This window comes from Xyrauchen texanus, chromosome 13 (assembly GCF_025860055.1).
Source record: "Xyrauchen texanus isolate HMW12.3.18 chromosome 13, RBS_HiC_50CHRs, whole genome shotgun sequence".
Taxonomy (NCBI): domain Eukaryota; kingdom Metazoa; phylum Chordata; class Actinopteri; order Cypriniformes; family Catostomidae; genus Xyrauchen; species Xyrauchen texanus.
In genome coordinates this window covers 24,451,124-24,475,601 of record NC_068288.1, presented here as the reverse complement: position 1 = coordinate 24,475,601, position 24,478 = coordinate 24,451,124, and the positions used below count along the sequence as shown (strand labels likewise).

The following is a 24,478-nucleotide window of genomic DNA, read 5'->3' as shown; positions in this document are numbered from 1 at the left end:
CATTCCACATACACATCAAAGACAGGCCTGGACAAAGGGCCCTCCATAGATGGCCAGTCCCTGACCGCAGTGTGAGTCTTTTCAGCCATGCACTTCTTCCATATGAAAGACTACAGAAAAAGGTAGCCTCTTGGAACCCTGTGCAGAGATCTGATCATACAAACCTTATCACATACACTTCTCATTTCCAATACCCATGTGACTGTTGAGGTCAAGACAGATCTCTACAGGGATTATGCTGATTTTACCCGAGAAGGAAGGGGGGAGGGAATGAGGAGGGGGCTGTTGTTATAGCCAGTCTCCTTTAAGTAATCTAGCTGCTTCTGCCTCCCTATTGGCTGTGGCCTGTATGCTAATGAGCAGTAGAGATTGCCAAATGTTCTTGTTGAACCCCTTTTAGGCAGCAGTCCTCTGTTTCTTCAATTACTATAGTAACGGGTTGATTTTTGAGAAGTGTTAAGTGCACTGGTTTCTCAAGTGGAATGAAACCAACAAAACAGATAATCAATGAAAAAGGATTTTATTGACCGCTGAACAGCTCAGAAAAGTATTTATTTGGAAAAGCTGCAAAGAAACAGCCAAGACACTCAGTTTAAAAGTAGTGACTCTAGACTGCATGACACCAGTATTCCTATTGATTCTAGAGGCGCCACATTCACTGGCGGCACTGGACGTCACCAGGCATGACCATTGACCTCAGCCATCCCCCCACCACCACCACAACTGAAACACATCATATGACTGGGTCTGTAAGGGTCGATGATCACTCCAGCTCTGACAAAAGCCATTTGGTTTAAGAGAGGTTTGAGATGTCAAATGAACCTGTTAGCTTAGTAAATTGTATACAGATGTCTTATGAGAAGGTGATGAGGAGAGAGACATGACTGCAATTTGCGTTTGACCTACCAAGTTTAGGGTTTGATTCAAAATTTTCTTGGCATCCAAACAAGTGGTCTGGTGACAGGCAAGAAGATTACAGAAGAATTGTTTTGACCAATGACTGATGGGCGGGCTTTTACAAAATCTTTCACAATGATCTATAGTGAGAAGACTTCTCATTCCAGACAGGAACTTATTCCTAGGCATTACCTTTCCAGAAATGCTGCATTTTTCCTGCTGCCATAAAAAGGTAATGCAGGCAAATATATATATATATATATTTTAACTTTCTAATTCCAGACGGTAAAGCCATTAGGTTACGGTTGCAATATCCATCTGAAATAATCACTTTGTTTGTCAAGGGTGAGATCTTCAAGGAAAGGTGTTCAAGAAGAACTGTTCCACTTCTATCACTCACTCAACATTGTTTCGATGTAGTAACACTAGGGGCCACTCTTGGGAGCCCCAAACACCTCTAATCTTTGAGAAAAGGCCAATGAGAATTGGCGAGTGGAATTTGTATGCCACTCCCCCGGACATACGGATATAAAAGGAGCTGGAATGCGGCCACTTGTTAAAAAAATTTCTTCGCAGCCAAGCGGTTGTGTTTTAGCCAGCTGATTTCCACTGCCGGTCCATTCACCCCAGAAAGAAGCATATACTGTTGGATATACAGCACAATCCAGCTGCTTTCTCTCCTTCTGCATGCTTATTGCAGACTACGCCCCTGGGCGCTTCGACAGTGCTACTAAGAGAGTATATATTTCTACAAAGAGTATATTTTCTTTACACATTGACGTGAACATATTTTTAAAGATGCGTATTTTTAAAGATGCTTTTCCGTCTTTGTGTGATTCCTGGATGCAGTCGTAATCTCTCCACCTCCGATGAACACGGGCGCTGCCTCACGTGTCTCATCTCATCTCAATCACACTCAGGCAGCATTTGTGGATTGTTCTCATTGCGAGAATATGACCATGGCAACGTGTCGGTCGCAGCATTCCTTCTTCTGGGGGAAAGCCACTCCAGCCACCCCCTGCGCTCCGCCTTCTACCTATGGGTATGAGGCCAGCCCGGCTGGCGCTGGAGCCGATTTGGGGAGTTGAATGGGCGTGGTCTTGCCGGGTAATTCCCAGCGGACCTCTCATTCCCCAGCACACTCATCTGCCCGGTCAAGTTCCAAGATGAGAACTTGACGGGGGCAGAGCTCGCTTCATGGCCAGCTTAACATCTCTTTTGGAGCTCACCAGCAGGACGAGGCCTCAATCTCTGCATCGGAGAGCGCACTGGCAATGTCGCACGCAGAGGACTCGACTGGGCTGCCACCTTCAGGTCTGCCCGCACAGTCTGAGGCCGACGCAGAGCTGAACACCATGCTTGCTCACAGCGAGCTGACAAGGTCGAGGAAGGCACCGTTTTCTGCCCAATCCCGACTTCCCAGCTCGTCCACTCTCACTACCCTCGATGGCTGGGCAGCCCACAGGTACACACAGATCCCTCAGGTGGATCACGGAGCATCTTTGCCCACAAAACGCCGCCACCGGGCGGGATCGTCCAGTGCTCCCCTCCAGGGCCTGTAGGACTGCGTCCTCTCTGGCGACTAAAAGCCTACAGTGTCGCTGGACAGGCTGCATCCACCCTGCATGCCATGGTCTTCCTGCAAGTACACCAGGCCAAGGCACTGAAAGAGCTGCGCGTGGGTAGTCCTGATCCCGATGTAATGCAGGAGCTGCGCTCATCGACAAAAACTCACCCTCTGGGCCACGAAGATCACGGCACGAGCACTCAGGCAGGCTTGGTGGTCCAGGAGCGCCACCTGTGGCTGAATCTGGTCGAGATGAGGGATGCCAAAAAGGTTTGTTTCTCAATGCACGCATCTCCCAGATCCCCCAGTGGAGGGCAGGGAGGTAAATCCTTTTGTTTTGTGTTCGATGCACCCTGAACGGGATGCAGTACCCACAATTTAAAAAAAAGAGCGGTTTCCTCACTTCGTAGGTTACAAAATCTGTGTTTACGACCAGCCAGGGCCATGCGAACGTGGTCCTCCGCCTTTGCACGCCTGGCCACACCACACCTACAACCCTGGGCTGCTGGTTGTGACGAGTCTCGAGGACGGCCCAAAAGGCCCTTCACCACCACCGCCTGCCCTGTGCCAGGTACGGGGAGCAAGGTAAGTGCTTCGAGGTTCCCCTCAGCACAGCCACCTCAGGACGAAGCAAGGATCCTCAACGTGCCATTTCCCCCCTGCCGTGAGGCCCCACCCCCAGGTACATCAGGCGCGATTGTCCCCTCAGTGCTCCTTGCCTGGAGCTTGGACGACTGGCTAGCACTTTCCAACCCATCGCGGTGGCTGGCCGGGACCATCTGACACGGGTACGCGATTCAGTTTGCCAAATTTTGACGTGCAGACTGTTGTACCAGCTATTACGTATGCAGCAGCTTGCTTGCACCTGCATCGGCAGTTCACGTAAAACGGTCCAGATGTTGTGGTGTTTTTCTATAGGGACCACTAGTGTCCCTACATCGACACAAGGTCGAGTGAGTTACAGAAGGGGAACGTCTCGATTCCTGTTGTAACCTCTGTTCCATGATGGAGGGAATGAGACATTGTGTCCCTCTTGCCACAATGCTGTACTATCCGCTGAAATGGCCGGGACCTTGTCTCGGCTCCTCAGCACAAAACCTGAATAAGTGGCCGCATTCCAGCTCCTTTTATACCCATATGTCCAGGGGAGTGGCATGCAAATTCCACTCGCCAATTCTCATTGGCCTTTTCTCAAAGATTAGAGTTGTTTGGGGCTCCCAAGAGTGACCCCTAGTGTCACTACATTGACACAACTTCTTGCTCCCTCCATCAGGGAATGGAGGTTAAACAGTAACTGAGACATTTGCATCATATCCAACAAGATCTTATCTGATGAATATCTGATCCATATGACTTTGTTTTCTGTGAATATCAAAATGGAAACAGTGTGTTGTTCAATAATATTAGACACACAGTGACACAGATTGAGTTTTGGCTGCATGAGAGTCAGTTTTCATCTGGCTCTCAAGTGTCTGCTCAAAGCCCATCTTCAGAACGCATCTCAATCAGACCAATAACGCCAGGCCAGGAGAGGCCAACTGTGAGGTGCCTGTAATGACAGGCACATTCCTCAGCTACATGTCATACCAGCTATAGAAGCATTAGATGTCTAGCCCCCTGCCGGGTTCACAGCTGCATCTCTTTTATTTGGGTGTACAGTACAGTGATACGTTTAAGTGTAAAGCATTCCTTAAATGCATGCATACTATGTGTTACTATTTTATCTATAGTTCCAGTAACACAGCTTTATTAAAGACATCTACAGAGTTTTAAAGGATTTGAAAATGCTTAGTGGAGCATACACAATCTAAATTTGTTACTGAAATAATGGTTCAATCAAACGCATTGTAAAAGCATTGTTAGCAACAAATAATGTGGAGCTATTGACTTAAACACCTCTTATTTTACCTCTTGCCTCATATTAATGCAATTACTTTTTGCAGTTCAAACAAAAATGTGTTTATTACAAGTCATTATTTCAAATTATATTTAATTTCACAATAAAAAAAGAAATTGATCGCTTCCTCCAGCATTTTTCAAGTTATTTGCCAAGGATGCCCTTGATCTAAACTAAACTAACATTGTAAGAAGCAAGGAAAGTGCTCAGTAATCAGACTTACAAGATGAGCACAGGACTCTTTCAGAATCTAAATTCACCCCTCTATGCCAACATTTCTTGGAAACAATCAGCACAGGAGACTGAATCCCTCTATGCAAAGTTTGATTTCAAGTGACCTCTGATCAACATCTGATTACAGACCTAGACTGAATACTCAAAGGATTAGCCTGTGTTACCCTAATATTTGACTAATATTAAATAAAAAGCATAAACTGCATTCCTTCACAAAAATAAATACACAGATATAGCAAATTCTGAAAATATTAACGATAATAGATCTTTACCGGCTTACTTTTGGAATTTATCATGGGCAAAAAAGAAGAGCGATTGGCACCACAACAATTGTTAGATGTCACACATCAACACAGTCATGCTTGTTCATTAAAGATGTTACAATGCAAACAACATAATGTAAGCTCAGTTTTTCATTCTCAAAGTCACTTATTGCTGCAAATTACCACAACTATTTTAACATAAATTCTTGAAATGTTCTACAATCTGCCACAGATTTTCAAAACGAGAAGTAGTTGGAATAATTTAAGATCAAAGAGCAGACAAATCCCTCAGCACCATCTTTAACATGTACCTCTCACTTTCACCATCTGGTGATGTAACAGGTGTCATGGCAACTAAATGAAAGGAACACCGCTTCAGGGAGATCTCATCACCATAGCACTGTTGGGGCATGTCTGAACCATTGTTTGATTCCGCTTCCTGTAAAGCCAAGCCACCTGCTGTTAAAATATGACCTGATGACCACAAAAAAGATATTAAAACAAAAATCATTTTTCAAACAAAAGCACTGAAAAAAAAATGTCAGGTTTCACACGTAACAATTTTATTCCTGACTGAAGTGCAATAAATACATTTTGAATCACGAAATCAGGACATTTATAACTTTCAAAATTGGTAAAATCATCTCATCAAATGTAACATTTAGAAAGTTTACATACCGCAATTACACCTTTATCAAAAGGTCTTCTTCAAAAAGGAGCCTCTGGATTGATTCGGTCACGATGTGCTTGATTTTGAAAGGCCAGCTCACGCCACTGTGGTCATCCGTGTTTACATATATTTCCTCCCAAAGTACATGTGTAAACAACAGCTCTTCCTTTAATGCTAATGAAATGTGTCTAACCAACGGGTGTTCGCTCACCTTCCTGACGGACAGGTCCACAAATCTTTTAGGTAAAGGGTAGTTCAAGGATTACCATCACTTAGAAGTTTAAAGTAAAAACCTCTTTGGGACTTAGGTGGTGTTAGTCAAAGTTATAAAGTGTGCAATTAAGAAAACATCAACATTGTTCTACTGGATCACTGAGAACCTCTATAAATCAGAAGCAGACACCTGCACCCCACCCCTGCTCTTATGATCAGCTCCAAATGCTCCTCTCTCAGCTAATGCCACAGAAGAGCTTTGCCAGTTATAATTGGATTCTGAAGCCCAGAGTGACACAACTCTGGTCATTATAGACACACAGCTACTTGATTCTATTGGGTAGAGGCATGGACAGTGAGCAGCCTTATGTTTGAAAGAATGTTACCTCAATCATATCTTTTGGCATGACTGAATGGATCCCTATGAAAGACTATAATCTAATGCATCACTAGTACATCCTGCAGTTGAAAATTTACTCCAGAAATACAGGCTCTTCAAATGAGTTGTAATAGTTGAATACTTAAGTAATGACTGTTGAAAAGGGGAAAATAATATGTTAACTTTCTAATTAAAGCAGCATCTTCGAACAATGCTACAACTATACTCCACATTAAAGCCAAATGGATGAATGAAACACAAACCAGCTGTATCCTGGGAAAATCATAAATGTATTGTGTCAGTTCATTCAGAGCAGCAATTCATTCAGAGCAGCAATCTAATCTTCCTTCAACCAAACTGATCTCACAGTGAGATTGAAAAGAGTAGGTTGACTTTTCTTTATCTAAAATTGGGGTAAACTTACAGAAATTTGGAACACTGCCCCACGTGGCCAAAGCAGCAAGTGTTCTTGGGTGTAATAGTCATGTGCGAACGCCATTTTCTGGGTTAATGTAATGAGTTGTTTTCTGCTGTAAAGGCACATATGAGAAATTACTGTTTTATCAAGTCTCGAAACCCAAACTTATACCTAACCTTAACCATTAGTGTAGGAAAAAAGTAATGTTAGATGTGAAAATGCAACGTCTGCAGTAAGGCCGTCACTGATTATGCGATCGCGATTACTCCCTGATCACAACGTGATTCGATCCACAGTGTTACCAGCTGATGGGACACGCATCCAGATGTGACATGCTTCTGGGTGCGCCACAGGGGAAAGCAATTGAGTTGGAGCCATTGTAGAAATGTCTGTGAGGACATGACGGCAGTCTGCGAGTCGGCATAATGTCACCAATCCTAGTGTATTGGGAACTATAGGAAACAACATGGTGGCCTCCCGTGAGATCATGTTGCTTCAACAGAGGGCTTTAGAAGAAGTGTGACACAAATGTCAACAAAGGCCCAAAAATTCAAGAAATGAAAAGCATTTTTTTCTCCTCCAGTTTCAGTTACTTCAGGATTATTTAAGATAAAAACAATTCCCTTTCTCAGTCTACATGTTCTCTCTCTCAGTTGGGGTGTGTATATATTTAAAGGGTTAGTGTATTTACTTACCATAAATGAAAATTCTGCCCTCATTTCCTCACCCAAATGGCACTCAAAACATGTATGATGTTTTCCCACTCCAAAGGTGAATTATAATATACTGTATAGAAGTGTTTCTTCAACTTTGGACACTTTCACATCCCATGGGTTTCACATTTTACTTTTCTGATATGAAGGTCTCATTAAAACTGAATTTGAAACTATTTACCAGCCCGTAATAATTTATTTTGGGTACTTTTCAAATGCCTTTTATAGATTTGACTGTTTTAGCCTAGTCCCAGACCCAGACTTCCAATATTACATGATGAATCACAAAACAAAATAAAGAAAATAAAAAATACAAAGAGTGAAATAACTTTTTCAAAATGTATCGAGCGAAAATTATTTCTAGATTACAACTGTGCCGCACTTGTGGTGTCATTTCCACAACTTCAGACAAGTTGGTCTTTTTTTCATAATTTTTATGTAAAAGTTAGTTAGCGTACTTAGCAAGTGAACAACAGTATCAGTGAAGAGCATGCTTGAGATGACATGAGACAAGTGATGTCTGAAGAAAACAAAGAAAATTTGAGGTATATAATTTGCCAGAACATTATTTTAATGGGTGTAATTTCCAATCAAGCTGTAATATTGCCAAATTATGCAAAAAGTGTGTTTGTTAAAAATGAATAAAATTCTATTGTGTGTATTTGGGTTACATAAAATGTTAGATATGGAATTAGCCATAGCAAGACAAAGAAGTTTGTCCTTTTATTTTACAATTTTTTTTTATTTCATTTTCGGGCCTGGGTAGCTCAGCGAACTATTGATGCTGACTACCACCCTTGGAGTCACGAGTTCGAATCCAGGGCATGCTGAGTGACTCTAGCCATGCCTCCTAAGCAACCAAATTGGCCTGGTTGTTAGGGAGGGTAGTTACATGGGGTAACCTCCTTGTGGTCGTGATCAGTGGTTCTCGCTCTCAATGGGGCACATGGGGAGTTGTGCGTGGATCGAGGAGAGTAGCATGAGCCTCCACATGCAGAGTCTCCGCGGTGTCATGCACAGGCAGCTGAGACTTTTGGTGTGGGTTTCCATGACTTTAAGAAATAATTTATTTTTTTTCATTTTCTGTTCCACAGTGCTTAAAATATTTTTAAAGTTGGATAAAAACCCACATCTGAAAATTGTCTAGGGCCTCATTTCCCAAAAGCATCGTAACTTAAGTAATACTTGAAAATGCTCGTACATTAACGAATGCTCTCGTATACGTACAGCGCTAAGAACATCGTAAGGACACAGAATTATGCAGACACCTGCAGGACAATCTCGGAATTACACCAAATACAATTTAAATACCTCTAGCTACACTTTATGTTAATTTAATATAAGTATACATTAGTTTTACTTTATTATAATTTTTAACCGACAAGGCTAATAATAATAATAATAAAAACAATAATAAATGCAGAAAATAGTTAGTCAATATTGGATGAGCAGATAAATTAATAAGAAAACAAAAAGTTATTTGTGGACTAGTTGGTAGCATACCCGTCAACACTCCCGTATTTCACACCCATCTCCCGCCACCTCCCGTTTTGTGATATCTCCCTGGAAACTCCTGTAATTTGTATGGCCCAAACCTTGTTATATGAATAATCACATCGATATATTATTCAAAGGTTGTCCAGTTGCCAGATCTTGTATGAAAAGCATCCTACTCACACAATCGACACATCATACAAATTACAAATTTCCCATTTGTGACCTCAACCTGGCAACCTACAACCCAGTTGTGCTGTTAATATCTGTGCAGGTAGTAGAAGCGGGAAGTTTAATCAAACATCACTGGTAGATGGGAGGAGAAGACTTAGGTAGTGCTCCAGCGAATAAAACTAAATATACATGTAAATATAACAACAGCTGGATGGAAGAATTTAATTTAATATCTCAAAGAAATATCGTCAATGGCCACGCCTTTTGCAAAGTGTGTCGCACTGATTTTAATGCTATCTAGATATTAATACTGATTTAAACATGGTGGGAAAAATGATGTTACTCAGCACATTAAATCACAACAGCACAATTTGTATGTATTTGTATTTAGCCTGCCTCTGCCAGCCAGAGCGTTTGTAAAATCGCTCGTAGAAAACACTCTTAACCGCTAATATCAATCGTTATTGGGAAACGAGGCCCAGGTTTTTAGACTAATTGAAAATGGATGGGGACTAGAGTGTGTCAAGCTCCAAAAAGGATAAATAAGCACCATCAAACTAGTCCAAAAATTCAGCTTGGACATTTTGCTGGATATCTACTTTTGTGTTATTGTGAGTAGACGATGACACAATTTTCTTTTTTCATGCCTATCCCTTTAATTTGTCCTCATTGAGAGAACATGATCTAACTCATGAATGTTTCCTGGCTCTCTCGGCCACTATGTGGCAGTAGCTGTTCTGTATAAGGAGCTGGCTGGAGGAGAAGACTGGCCTGTGGATGCTGTTTTAGTTTATTAGGTCCCTAACGAGATGGTACACAAACAACCACATATCATTTAAAAGTTTTTATAGCTTAAAAAAACAACAAATCAAACTTGCTCTCCCAAGGTCTCTTTCAAATTTCAGAGAATAGTAAATAAACTATCAACAAAATTATCCCAACATGATCCCAGAATCCCAACATGATCCACATTTTCTTTGGTAGTTTCACCAGGGAATTCAAGGTCAAGCCAGTTACAAGTCAGTACAATTCTCTGAATCGGTCACAACTGAGTAACTCTAAACATCAGTCTGGGCACTCCTCTGTCACATGACTGCCTCCTCCCAGCTGTTTCTGTGTCTCAAAATCAAAGGCCTCAGGATTTTATGGGAGGTCTGTTGGGCTTAGGGCTACTGTCAAGTAGATACCTAGAGGTTACCCTCCTTTCCCTGATTATTTTGATAATCGATTAATCTAACTATTTTTAGAACAATTAGTCGACTATTCTGCAATTATTGCAACGATTAATAATTAGCTCTTAACTGATTATTCAGCTTGTGCCCCGACATAAAAGGTTGTATTAAACGTGCTTACTAACAATAAAGAGGACAAAATCATTTTTTTTAAATACCTCTAAATGACATTCACTGAATTAAAGGAAAAAAAAAAAAATATATATATATATATATATATATATATATATATATATATATATATATATATATATATATTATGTTTATTCAGTAAAAAAAATCACTGTCTTGTTTTCCATTTAAAATGGTCTAAAAATCCTTAAAACAAGATACATTTACTTGAGACTCAACACATAAGATATTTAGACTTGCTTTAAGAGAATAATATAATTAAATATAGTACGTGTATTTTGTATATTAGTGTATTTTTTCTCTTGGTTATACTTCTGTGAGTGCAGTAATGACAAAATATACTTATATACAAGATCTATTCTCTAAAAGCAGGTATAAATATCTTACATGCTGTTTCTCAGGTGAATGCATCTTTATTTGAAGGATTTTTAAATATTTTTAAATATTTAAAACATTCTCTGATAATTCTGCAGTATAGCTGCTAAAGAAAATGTTGTACTAAAGTTTTAGATATGTATATTGGAAAAAAGCCAAAACAAAAACAAATCAAAAACATATTTTGTTGCAGTGTATAATGCAGTGGTTCTCAACCTTTTTGACTACAAGGCCCCTCATTGTCCAAGACAATATTCAATATTCAATTTTGTATTTTTGCATAACAATTCCCTCATACTTTGCAATCTACATAACCTGAGGCTCTTTGGAAAGTTTATAGTGCATCTGAACAGTGAGCTGTGTAATTCTTCCTCTCATCAGTCAGGCGTGATCTGCAGTGCTGCTCTCGCGCACCATGATTAGAGTTTAATGTGATCACGTTACATTAAATGAGATCAAACGACTATTCTACAACAAAAACTTATGTCGTCAATTTTTTATCGTCGCCTTTGTCGATAACGTTGACTAATCATCTCAGCCCTACACCAGACAGGATAGTTTGTAAAAGTGTGAATGTGTTGCATAATCCAAAATGACTCTAAATCCAATTTTAATCACACAGACCATAATCTCAATATCTGTGTAGTTAGATAACAAAACTCAGTGGGGCAACTGTGTTGTTAGTTCATTAGTAATACTCAGTATTTACTTGTGTAAATAAACAGTTACATAAAGACAAAAGAATGATTAACTAATTTAAAATTTTCAAGAACAATTGAAGTGCATATTCCAAGCATATAGATAGGCATGGCCTTGTTCTACAAATAAACCCACTTTCTCTGTTTGTCCAGTACCTAGGACATGCCAAACTAAACAATCTATTCCAGCTGATACCATGACCTCATGGTTTCAAATGAAGGCATCACATGCAAAACACTGGCACCACCCACACACAGGGCCACATCTTAACAAGTTCTATTTCCTCATTAGCCAAAACCCACATTTAGGCCTTACACAGACACAGAATCTCTACCAAATCTCTTTTGTGTGAGGTTATGTAAAGCGATATTATTTGTATAGCGATGTTCACATCACACATAGTTTCAAAGCTTTACAGTAAATCATGCATTTACAGAAAGTCAAACTGTAATATTTATAAAGCCTTAAGAGTCATCATTGTGTAGTTTGATAAAATATGATTGTACATTTTGTATAAAAAGAAATAATTAAATAACAATTGTATTTAGAACCCCAGTGAGCAAGCCGAAGGCGACTGGCAAGGAACACAAAACTCCATAAGATGTTGATTAATGGAGAAAAATAACCTTGGGAGAAACCAGACTCACTGTGGGGGCCAGTTCCCCTCTGGCTAAACAGCATGAATATAACGACAGCATGAATATAACGACAGCATTAGTTATTTATGTGCAGTGCAAGTCATGGTTTAAAATATGTAAACTAATTAAGCGTTAAGGGCCAGTATTTAAACAAAGCTTTTGTATGAACTGTAAGATTAATGACTAATGTCTTTGAAGATTATTCTGGATTAACTGCAGTAGTTATTTTAGATGCATTGGTCACTATGCATTGGTTAAAGGCCACTCATCACTCTTTGCTCTAAAATATTGGCTAAGATCGAGGCAAATAGTATGCGCTGAAGCATACAGCCAGTGTTGTTGCTGTTACACAACCCATCTGCATTTGGCTGAGCAATGGCCACATTGCCATTTTACTCATTTGACAAATATGTGTTGCAATTATAAAGGATTATGACAATGACACCTGCCTCGACAGGTTTTTAAGGCAACATGAGGGTGCGGGTGGAGTGATGTACCAATGTGTTATTTGTAAACTAATATATTTTAATGCAGGTTAAACAGGAGCGTAAAGGAATAGTTCACCCAAAAATCTTACAACGCCTTTGACTGAGGGCTAATATGTGAGGGGGAGTCTTACAACAAATTTGAAAACTTTTTATCTACTGAGGGAGTTTGGTAATGTTATACTGTGCAAAGTGTACTTCCCTCCCAGTGGTAACACACCCAGAGCCGCTACGTGCATATCAGACTGTATTCAAAATCAGCTGCAATGTTCACCTAAAGCTCCGGTTCTTATCTTGGGTGATTTTAACCATTGTAAACAGGAGCCGTTTCTAACAGTCAAGTGTGTGACAAGGAACAACAATATCCTGGACAAATGCTTTAGTAACATTAGGAATGCTTATAATGCTAAACCCAAACCTCCTTTAGTGACCGCGGACCATAACATAGTACATTTGATAACGACATATAGGACTGTGTTAAAAATCAACAAGCCACTGGTGAAGACAGTAACGGTGTGGGATGAAGAATGTATAGATGTTTTGAAATTATGTTTTTGGAGCACAGATTGGACGAGTTAAGAGTTGTCCAAAAAGAACTGAATAAATTGCTACTGGAGGCTAGAAGACGGAAAAGGGATATTCTTGAACACAATTTCCCACTATGAATATTAAAAAAACTATGGTAATCTTTGAAAACTATTTCTAATATTGATTTCAGAAGACAGTGCCTCATTACTACTGATGATTTTAGGAAGGCATATTAACTAAATTAGTTTTAGATATGGTTTGATACTAATGATTTTACTAAGGAACGTGAGGTTGTTTTACAAACTCTTTCATGTGATTTGGAGGCCAGATTAATTGTGCACCCACAGGAAGTTACTTCACTTTTTCGACAAGTTTGTACTAAGAAGTCTACCGGTCCCAGTGGTATTTCAGCTTATCTGTTGTGGATTTGTGCAGAGGAGTTAACAACAGCGTGGTGCCCAATCTTCCAGCAATCATTGGACTCTCACATGTTCCCTTCACAATGGAAACAGACATTACACCTGTCACCAAAAAACCTTGTTCTATTGACAACAATGATTTTAGACCAGTAGCTCTTCTTCTATTGTTATGAAGTGTTTGGAGAAATATGTTGTGTCCAGACTGAAATGCAACATACATTTACTGTTAAATCCATTTCAGTTTGCGTACAGGGAGGGAAGAGGGACTGCTGATGCTGTTAATACTGTTACCCATCTGACTCTTCAACATTTAGAGAATTCTAATGCTATGCAAGTCTACTCTTTGTTGATTTTTGTTCAGCTTTTAATACACTTCAGCCACATTTATTACTTGAAAAACTTAAAAAGATGAATGTAAAATGTTTATTATCAAATGTTTTTATTTTCTTTTTAACTAACCATACACAATATGTGAAAATAAATAACACCCTTTTTAACCCAAAATCTATCAGTACTGGTGCTCCCCAGGGCTGTGTAAGTTCTCCTGTTCTCGTTACTATATATATAAATGATTGTATCTGTAGAAATAAGATTATATCATTAAGTACTCTGATGAAACTGCAATATTACGTTTGTTAAACAGAAACCAGGATACATCTGACTAATTGACTCCTGAAATTGGGAATTTTGTGCAGTGGTGTGATGTAAATGTAAGGAAAACAGAGGAAATGATATCTGACCCGAAAGGAATAGGAAATATAGTACAGTGGGTCCTAATAAGTACTTGGGAGTGGTCATTGACTGTGCATTCACTTGGAAAGCTCATACTGGAAATCCTTGTTCTAAATTTCAGAAATGGTTGTATTTTTTAAGAAGGCTTAGGTTATTTGGCGTGAATAAGAAGATTCTCCCACATCTAAAATAAAGACTAATTGAAAAAAAAGAAATGAGAATAAGAAAAAAGGAATTAGAACCCAGGCCAATGTTCAATTATGACAAAATTATAGGCTAATTGTCAAGTATTATTCTTGATATTGTAAGAATGATTACTCATTTCACTAAATAGAATTTGCATTAAAATTCTCTGCTTTAATCTGAATAGAGCTTTAAATTGATAACTTTACTCAATTTCCATGTGTTCCAAGGTACTGCCAATACTTCAATAATGTTGTGGGTTACAATCCGAGTCAACTTCTATGCCGCACATAGCCGCAGTAATGGCTTTATGAAATGCATAAACAGAGGCAGTTTTTCTCCCTTGACGACATAGTTTGTTTAAGAGTTATGCTGTAATGCGACCAAACACACTTAGTGCTCCCCAGACAAGCCAAGCTAAGACAAAGGGGACAGTGTTTGGCACACAAAGAAGTGGACTGACCAGCCTGTTCCTCTTCAAATGCAATGGGCCAATGTGATGCTCGTTAAACAGAAAAATATTATGCCTTCACATTCAGAATGTATCTGTGTGTATAGATGAGCATGGGTAGTGAAAAAAGAAGGCCTGGTCTCTCTAATTTTGACGTCATGGAAAAAAAAGGATGCAACACTGTGATGCCAGTTTCAGCTTTTCTTGTATATCTTTCTTGTTGAGAGCTCCTTTGGATGTAAGTGTTGCTGTAAACATTTGCATACATTGCTTTCAAGGTGAGAAAGTCTCTCAACTTTGTGTTCGCCTCTCAGTGAAGTTGAAAACAAGACCAAGAAGTCATGTGAAAAGCTGATAACAATCAGCCAACGTGAATCAGGACAAAATCACTTCATTTGCATCACAGAGTCGACACACGCTCTCTACCCGCAGCGTCCACTGGCTGAGCATATAACTTCCAGCCAGCATGCAAATCTACTGTACCAGATAGAAACTTCAGAGGTGGCTGTTGGTGAAAACACAGTGGCTGTTTGCTTTAATGTCAGCCTGTAACTACAGTACATGCAGAATGCCGGAGGGTAGACAAATACACAAATAACACTACGTGGCATGCCTTATGTTCATTGACCTACAGAATCACTTTCCACGGACAGTACTATGTTCTTTAAGATCTCTTGAAATCAAATGTAGTGTCCTGTGGCTTCAGAACTCAAAATCAGACAACGCAAGAAAATTGCATGAAACTTGAAATCATCAGGTTATTCTCTGCTTTTGCCATCAAAACGTGAGCAGTCATGCACACAACACTTGCACTCAATGGGTAAGCCAATAAAAACATTGGTAAAGGTGTTAACATGCAACGCAGAATTGGGATAATGGGCAAAAATCATTCGATTAGCATTTAAACCATTCATGACCTTACCCCCCATGACTTTTACCCCAATAAAGAAAACCATTAAAGGCATTTACATGACCCTACATGTTGTCAGCTTATTAAGCATAATCGGTGTAAGATTGTTCATAAAAATGCAGTCATGATACCATTGGATTCTACTGTATAGATTCTAGAGTAGTAACACCTACTAGCACCTATAACATTTGCGATTTAAATTCTTGTGTAAACACCTCTTTAGTGCCACTTTTACCTTACTGGATTAGTATAAAAATGTTCATGAGAAAATTGCAGATATTTGCATATTTGTATCATACTTGCAAATCCTCTCTTTGCTAATTCCTTCCTACCAGAATTCTCTGCCAAGAAATTGTTTGCCATGAGAATTAATTTAAATATGTATTTAACGTATTTTGTTCCATTCTATAGATGCGTAAATTGGAATGACAAATACAATTGGAAGTTAATCTGTTTCATTTTAGCTTTCAATTCCTCTACCTGGCTATGCTGAGAAGTGCTATAACATCAGGAACCGATCTGGCAGAACTGGACTGTCAAGCATTCAACGGCCCCCACAGCATCAACTGAGCCAGTGATGCAATCAACACCAATCCCCAACGGCTGTAGCCACTCTCCACCCAAAAAACTGAACACATTTAAGCACTGATGTTTCTACACAACAGAGCAATACAATATTGATGGGTACATAAAAATTTATTTCTTTACAAATGAAGCAACGGTTCTTTTTCCAACCCCATTCCTTATTTTGTTACTCTGAGAATGTTGCGCACGGAAATGGGATAGCTTACCAATAAGACACACAGATGTCTAAGGTCCAAAAAGGGTGTGAGTTTGTTTGTGTGTTTGTGGATAAATTACCTTTTTACCACTAGGCTGAGAGTCTTGTGGGAACCCTTCACTAGGCAGATGGCCTCTTGTCGGTAGCCAGTGAGAGAAATGTTGTTGATGTTGAGGAGTTCATCTCCAGCCTGCAGTCTAGCAACCGCAGCCTTACTGCCCTCTTCCACCTGTGGAACAGACACAATACACTCTGGCTCAATCAACATGCCCTCTGTTTCACACAACCATACAGCTACAGACTAGGGATGTGCACATCAAAAAAATTTCAAAATGGACTAGGCGGTGGGTTGCCTGAACTACTCGACTTATTGGTTTTATAAAAATAGTTCACCAAAAAAGTTTTATTCTGTCATAATTTCCTCAACCGTTACAAACCCGTTATACTTTTTTCTTGTGCGGAACACAAAATATATTTCAAAGAATATTGCAGACTGTCTTGTCAATAAATTGACTGCAGATAGTGCCTCACCTTAAAACTTACAAAAGGACCCAAAAGTATCATAAATGTAGTCCATACAGTAAATGTGTCATATTTCAAGTCTTCTGAAGGCATATTATACAATAAGGTTTGGTGAGAATAAATTTCCGCCTGCATGTTTAAATGGAAACTTGCCTGACGGTAAATGGAAAGGTGTATATATATATATATATATATATATATATATATATATATATATATACACACACTCACCTAAAGGATTATTAGGAACACCTGTTCAATTTCTCATTAACGTAATTATCTAATCAACCAATCACATGGCAGTTGCTTCAATGCATTTAGGGGTGTGGTCCTGGTCAAGACAATCTCCTGAACTCCAAACTGAATGTCAGAATGGGAAAGAAAGGTGATTTAAGCAATTTTGAGCGTGGCATGGTTGTTGGTGCCAGACGGGCCGGTCTGAATATTTCACAATCTGCTCAGTTACTGGGATTTTCACGCACAACCATTTCTAGGGTTTACAAAGAATGGTGTGAAAAGGGAAAAACATCCAGTATGCGGCAGTCCTGTGGGCGAAAATGCCTTGTTGATGCTAGAGGTCAGAGGAGAATGGGCCGACTAATTCAAGCTGACAGAAGAGCAACTTTGCCTGAAATAACCACTCGTTACAACCGAGGTATGCAGCAAAGCATTTGTGAAGCCACAACATGCACAACCTTGAGGCGGATGGGCTACAACAGCAGAAGACCCCACCGGGTACCACTCATCTCCACTACAAATAGGAAAAAGAGGCTACAATTTGCAAGAGCTCACCAAAATTGGACAGTTGAAGACTGGAAAAATGTTGCCTGGTCTGATGAGTCTCGATTTCTGTTGAGACATTCAGATGGTAGAGTCAGAATTTGGCGTAAACAGAATGAGAACATGGATCCGTCATGCCCTGTTACCACTGTGCAGGCTGGTGGTGGTGGTGTAATGGTGTGGGGGATGTTTTCTTGACACACTTTAGGCCCCTTAGTGCCAATTGGGCATCGTATAAATGCCACGGCCTACCTGAGCACTGTTTCTGACCATGTCCATCCCTTTATGGCCACCATGTACCCATCCTCTGATGGCTACTTCCAGCAGGATAATGCACCATGTCACAAAGCTCGAATCATTTCAAATTGGTTTCTTGAACATGACAATGAGTTCACTGTACTAAAATGGCCCCCACAGTCACCAGATCTCAACCCAATAGAGCATCTTTGGGATGTGGTGGAACAGGAGCTTCGTGCCCTGGATGTGCATCCCACAAATCTCCATCAACTGCAAGATGCTATCCTATCAATATGGGCCAACATTTCTAAAGAATGCTTTCAGCACCTTGTTGAATCAATGCCACGTAGAATTAAGGCAGTTCTGAAGGCTAAAGGGGTCAAACACAGTATTAGTATGGTGTTCCTAATAATCCTTTAGGTGAGTGTATATATATATATATATATATATATATATATATATATATATATATATATATATATATATATATATATAAATAAATTATTTTATCACTTTATTGTTTATTTGATTTTCGTTTCGTTTGGAGTGCAATTTTAATTTAGAAATGTATTTGATTTAAGTTTTTCGCTTTTTAAATGAATTAATTACATTTTCAATGCAAAATCACTAGAGCAAGAATAATCACCGATCCCTCAGCCCTCAATATCCGATGTAATAGGATATTGAGATATATATATATATATATATATATATATATATATATATATATATATATATATATATATATATATAACTTGAAGGAGGAACAAAACAAATGTATTCACACACATGATGTATTTTCCCAGACAACGAAATACCCTTCCAGTAGAGAATGCACAGATGAAGTAGCTTCTTTGCCAGAGAAATGTTGACAACTGTTGTAAAACCATCTTTCAAATAGTTGAACAACACACATTTTAAATGAACCTTTTTTCCAGTTTCATTTGAACTTTTAGTTAAAATAAAAAATAAAGTTCAAAAGTTTGAAATCAAGGTGTCATGCTTCATTGTGTAGGCTTAACCCTAACCCTGCTTAATAAAAAATTACCCCATAGTACCATCTAGCATCCAACCAGCGGTAATACAAAAATGTTTGTCGTTTTTTTTTTCCTGCGACCAACCGACCAATCAAAACTTGGTCGACCAAGACTCTTCTCATTGACTAACTAGATGTGATGGACAAAAACATCCATCTGAATATAGCTGCTGCGCTTTAAAGGGGATTAATTTAAAGATAAAACAATTTCAATCGTGCAAACTGGTTTTATCGTGCTGGTTTTATCTTGCAAACTGCTAAAGCACAAAATACTGATAGCATGCTAATATATACAAAACAAACAAACAAACAATAAATAGATAAACAAGCCGACAAATAGATCTGGATCTCTAAATCTCTTTTAAAAAAAATTATGTTCTCTCCCCTTTTCTCCCCAATTTGGAATGCCAAATGAGCTCTAAGTCCTCGTGGTGGCGTAGTGGCTAGCCTCAAACCAGGTGGCGGAGGACGAATCTCAGTTTACTCAGCGGATGAGACAGTCAATCCACGCATCTTATCACGTGGCTTGTTGAGCGAGTTACTGTGGAAACATAGCGCGTGTGGAGGCTTCACACTATTCTTCGCGGCATTCACCACGCACCCGTGAAAGCTAACCACATTATTGCGACCACGAGGAGGTTAACCCATGAGACTTTACCCTCCCTAGCAACCAGGCCAATTTGGTTGCTTAGGAGACCTAGCTGAAGTCACTCAGCACGCCCTGCATACAAACTTCTGACTCCATGACCAAATGAGAAAAGCTTGTTCACCTTTCTAAATAAGCACTCAGGGGGGCAAGTCTTAAGCTTCCCACATCAGCACATTCACCTCCAGAGCCAAGCTAGAACCAAGTTAATCATACATATTCGGTCATAAAGAGCACATTTCAGGGAGCCTGTGGCCAAATAGGCGGTTTGGTGTACAGTAAAGTAAATTCCTGACATGAAATGTAATGCTGTCATATCTTCAAGTAAGCCAGTAATCTGCTTTTGAGCCTTTGGCCAGAGGTTGTTCATTATTTACTTTGCAGGTATGCCTGTAACTCATCTTAACATGATCCTCGGACACTATATTTATAGATGAGGCACTATCAGAAACTTAAAGGGATAGTTCAAATTAAAACATTTTAATTTTGTCATCATTCATTAAACCTCATATTGTTCCAAATCCATATGACATTTTCTTCCATGATACACACAAATATGTAAGGCAAAAAGAAATTGCAATGAAAGTAAAACTTTGCTGAGGCTAGTATTCTGCTTAACATCTCCTTTTGTGCTTTTTAGGAGATAAAGTTTAAGCTCAAAGGACAATAGACCTTGAGGGATTACACTAACATTCTTCTTTGCAAGCTTTATCACCACCTGTGGCTAGATCCAAAAGCTGATCGATCAACCCCATAATAAACAATCTCACTGTGCATTCTTGCTCAGTAAAGAATGCACAAATGTGGCTATTTTAGCTATTAACGATGTATGCGGTCTTCCCTGAGTTTATTATTTTTAAAACCAGCAGGACTCTGTGACATCTGGACTCAAGAGCCCCCCTTAGAGTTTATAAAACAAGGAATACTTTCAGAATGCCAGACTAAGAAGTACTTAGAATAATCTCAAATGTTAATGTAAAACAGACACACCACTAGATGCCCCCCTCTGGCATTCCACACCATCATTCCACACCATACTGAGAGAATAAATGACTTAGAACAAAGAAAATGTTCACTGGAGAGGCTTCAGGCCTGCCTACGCATAGCAAACACTGCCAGAGCATCAAGAATGGAGGTGGCAGCGTTATTTAAGGTGAGTTAAAGGTAAAGGTGAGAGAGAAAATGTCAAGAGTGATCTTTTCTTTTAAGCGTCATCAACATTAATGAAAAAATACAAAATAAATCAAAGAGTACTATAATTTTACAAAAATTTTCAGACATGTACCATGGTATTCTTTGAAGTTAATTTGTTTACTATGTAAATAACTGGTATATGGTAATTACTCATGGTATAACTCATGGTACTCTGATATTACCGTACCATGGTTCCATTACAGTGTGCTTTTTGTAAGGGTATTGTTTCCATTATACTTTTTCCATTTATTTTTTCATTTTTGGGTATTTTGCTTTAGTAAAGAGAGACAGGAGAGGGGGGGTCAGAACACGTTGCCAGTGACATTATAGGGGGATGCGAGGGATTACTCATAGATATATGAATGGGGCAAATCGTAATACTAAATATGGACATCTGATTTCTCGCCTTACAGTTATTAGAGCCAATCCCTTTTTAGGATTGGGAATCAAGAACTGTTTCTTATTTGGAACTAGGTAAAAAATAATAACAGAGTAAGTGAATAATGAGAGAATTTGTATTTTTGGGTGAACTATTCCTTTAAGATTGCCATCCCTACTCTTTTTAGATACAGGCGTTGCAATTCTCAATATAGTGGCTGTAGGAATGGAAGTACCACTGTTAAAACACCTGTTTGCTTCTTTAAAACATGCATGCACATTAGAGCTAGACCAGATTTTTTTCTTTGCATGATTTAGACTATTAATGATACCATTACAATCAGACTTTTTACCTGATTTGAAATATGTTATTATAGCAGAATCTTGACCCACAGTTTCACAGATTTCAATCTTTCCCCATTCAGGAACTGGATTGAAGCTGTACGGAAATAGCTGCCCAGAAAAGCTACCAATATGGCTGCAGAGACTTATTTTAAAGTGACTTTGACGTAATAGGGCGAACTCAAATGTGTGCTCACCCATGTGCCACAGCTTATTGAATTTTGCTAGAAATTTTCAAGAGCCTGAAATGAAGTGTACACTACAGGACCTGCATTCGGCACTCTACGACTCACAGTCTTGTTTTCTGTCATGCTGGTGCGCGCAATACAGGACTATAGTGTTTCAACTACACAACCATTCATCACCGACTGAGGCTATGTGTACACTGGTATTAAGATGTGTTTACAAGAAAGGTGCAGCTGAACAGCTGAAAATAATGAAATTATTTTCTAATTATTTTTGTCTTCTGCTTCCTAATACTTTGCCCTTCTCTTGCAATCTCTCTATATTTCATTGGTATTGGCTCATAATGGTCTCTCACTTGTTGGGATAGTGTGCACACCTGATGACAAGACGTTTAGATTTCAAGCGGTTTTGAACACTGTTGTAGCGTCTGGGACTAGTCTCAGCATGATGCAGGAGTGCGCGCACAATAAGACTGTTCGTTGTGAGATCTAAGACTTCTCGTCGCCGACTCAAAACATCAAAGGAGACGAGTTTGAGTCGTGTAGTGTCCACTAGGCATGAGAGACAGTCTTCTACCTCTCCATGACCTTGCAGTTCTGAGAGTCTCAGCATGTGGAAGGGTGGGGGAAGGATGTGAAACAAAGGAATGTGTGAGTTCTGCTAACTGGTGTCCTCTGCTCTACACTGACAGTGCAACAAGCTTTATGGGTATTGCATATCTGCATGGCTACGCACACTGGGGTGCTTGTCATAAATTTACTTGAGCACCCAAAGCACAAGTGTTTTGCTTATCTTCAAATGGGCCATTGTCAAATCTTCACAAAAAGAGTATGTACAATATACACTCACTGTGCTATAACAGGACTAGGCCATGCAGTACAGCACAATATTATGACTAAGGTTTTTTATTTTAAGTTAAACTTGATCGTACTCCAAAGAACGTGAGTCAACTCGAGCCACACAACAGAGTTTGACTGTGTAGATTAAAGAGATAGTTCACCCAAAAATGAAAAGTCTCTTGTTATTTACTCACCTTTATGATATCCCAGGTGTGTATCACTTTTTTTTCTTAACCAGAACACATTTGAAGAAAGTTTTAAAAATATCTCTGCTCAGTAGGTTTTTAAAATGCAAGTGGATGACGATTTCTCTTTTGAAGCTCCAAAAATCACAGACAGTCACCATAAACGTCATCCATGCGATACGATAAATATTTAAGTACTTTTTTCAACTCTAAATCATGCTTCCGGTCAGGAGCAGTATGCGCATGTGACATAATCACAAATAAATTTGAAACATGCAAGAACCGACGCACTTGCATCACAGCCGGAAGAGCGGGGCTGTTTACAAGTGAGAAGGAACGCTGTACACTTAGCTTGGTTGGTTTTGGTTTAGATCTGTATTTAACTGTATCTTTACTCACAATGGTACATTTGTGTGCTTATTCTGAATGTCTCAACTGAGTGGAGAATGTGAGATTACGTCTATATCATGGCAATGGAATACGTCACACAAGAGACCGCATGATCTCCACCCTCTCATGAAGATTACCGGAAGCTAGGGCTGCTCTATTATGGCAAAAATCATTGAACTTGAAAAGTAAACTGCACTGGGTAGGGGAGGAGACTATTGCAATATGATATTTATGTTACAAATGGCAGTCAAATAAAGGAAAGTCTCCATCGCCATCATTTCCACAAGGGCGCTCACACTTCTATGGAATAAGATCTACTATTTCAACATGTTATTGCAGCAACATCTACCATGTACAATAAAGGCTATACATTATCACAATACCAAAATTTCAGTAGTCGTTGAAATTTGACGATTATCATTACCAGCTTCAAAACCACAACAAATAATAACACTAACTAATATGTTAATTATTGAAATAAAATAGTTTCAAGTAATTATTCAAGACTAGTTAACAGTCAGTAATAACATAACAATAAAAAAACAGCAATGAATAGAAATAGATTAAAAAAAAACATTTTAATATAAATATTAGAGCATTTTCGGAACACGCACATGTTCAGCACACATACGCCTCCTGTCAATCACAAAGGACACAGCTGTTACTAGATCACTAGCGAATTATAAAATGACATGCCCTGGATTACTTTTAACAGCAGAATAAGAATATATACTTTATAAAAAGTGGCACAGGCCAAGGCTATCACAAATATAGCTGGTTATTTTTTCATTATTGATGTTTTAATCAGTCTTTTTGTCCGGTCAGGCAAGTAAAATTCTCTTTCACTTGCCCCTTCAAATATCCACTCTGAAAACAATCTCCATTATATATATATATATATATATATATATATATATATATATATATATATAGTAAATGTATGTTGTTTTAAAAAGAGTTTTAGATATTTTGGAAAACAAGCCAAAAAGAAAATATATAAAATAATCAAAAACATATTTTGTTCTAGTGTATAATGGGCTATGGTTTAGGATTCACTTTGTTCTATTTTTAACTCACAAAAAAAAATACGTAATAAACTCTTCTTAATAGAGCTGCGTATCACTAATTTACATTATGATGAGATACACACTGTGAATGTGACATATTATGAATTAGTACGTCGAGATCCATCATGTTATAATCTAGCTGCAGCAAACGTGCATGAGTGATAAGCATCCCCACTACAGAGTGTGCACAGC

The 24,478-nt window shown here is 38.9% G+C and overlaps 1 protein-coding gene across 3 annotated transcripts in view; it reads right to left on the bottom strand.

The window, feature by feature from the left end:
- The window catches only part of LOC127654410 (protein Shroom2-like), a 68,457-nt gene that overhangs the window by 25,872 nt on the left and 18,107 nt on the right, over window positions 1-24,478 (bottom strand). For all 3 annotated transcript variants that reach the window (XM_052141571.1, XM_052141572.1, XM_052141573.1), the window contains exon 2: window positions 16,565-16,713. In XM_052141571.1, coding sequence (XP_051997531.1) covers window positions 16,565-16,713 — 149 coding nt within the window. The remainder of the gene's footprint in view (window positions 1-16,564; window positions 16,714-24,478) is intronic.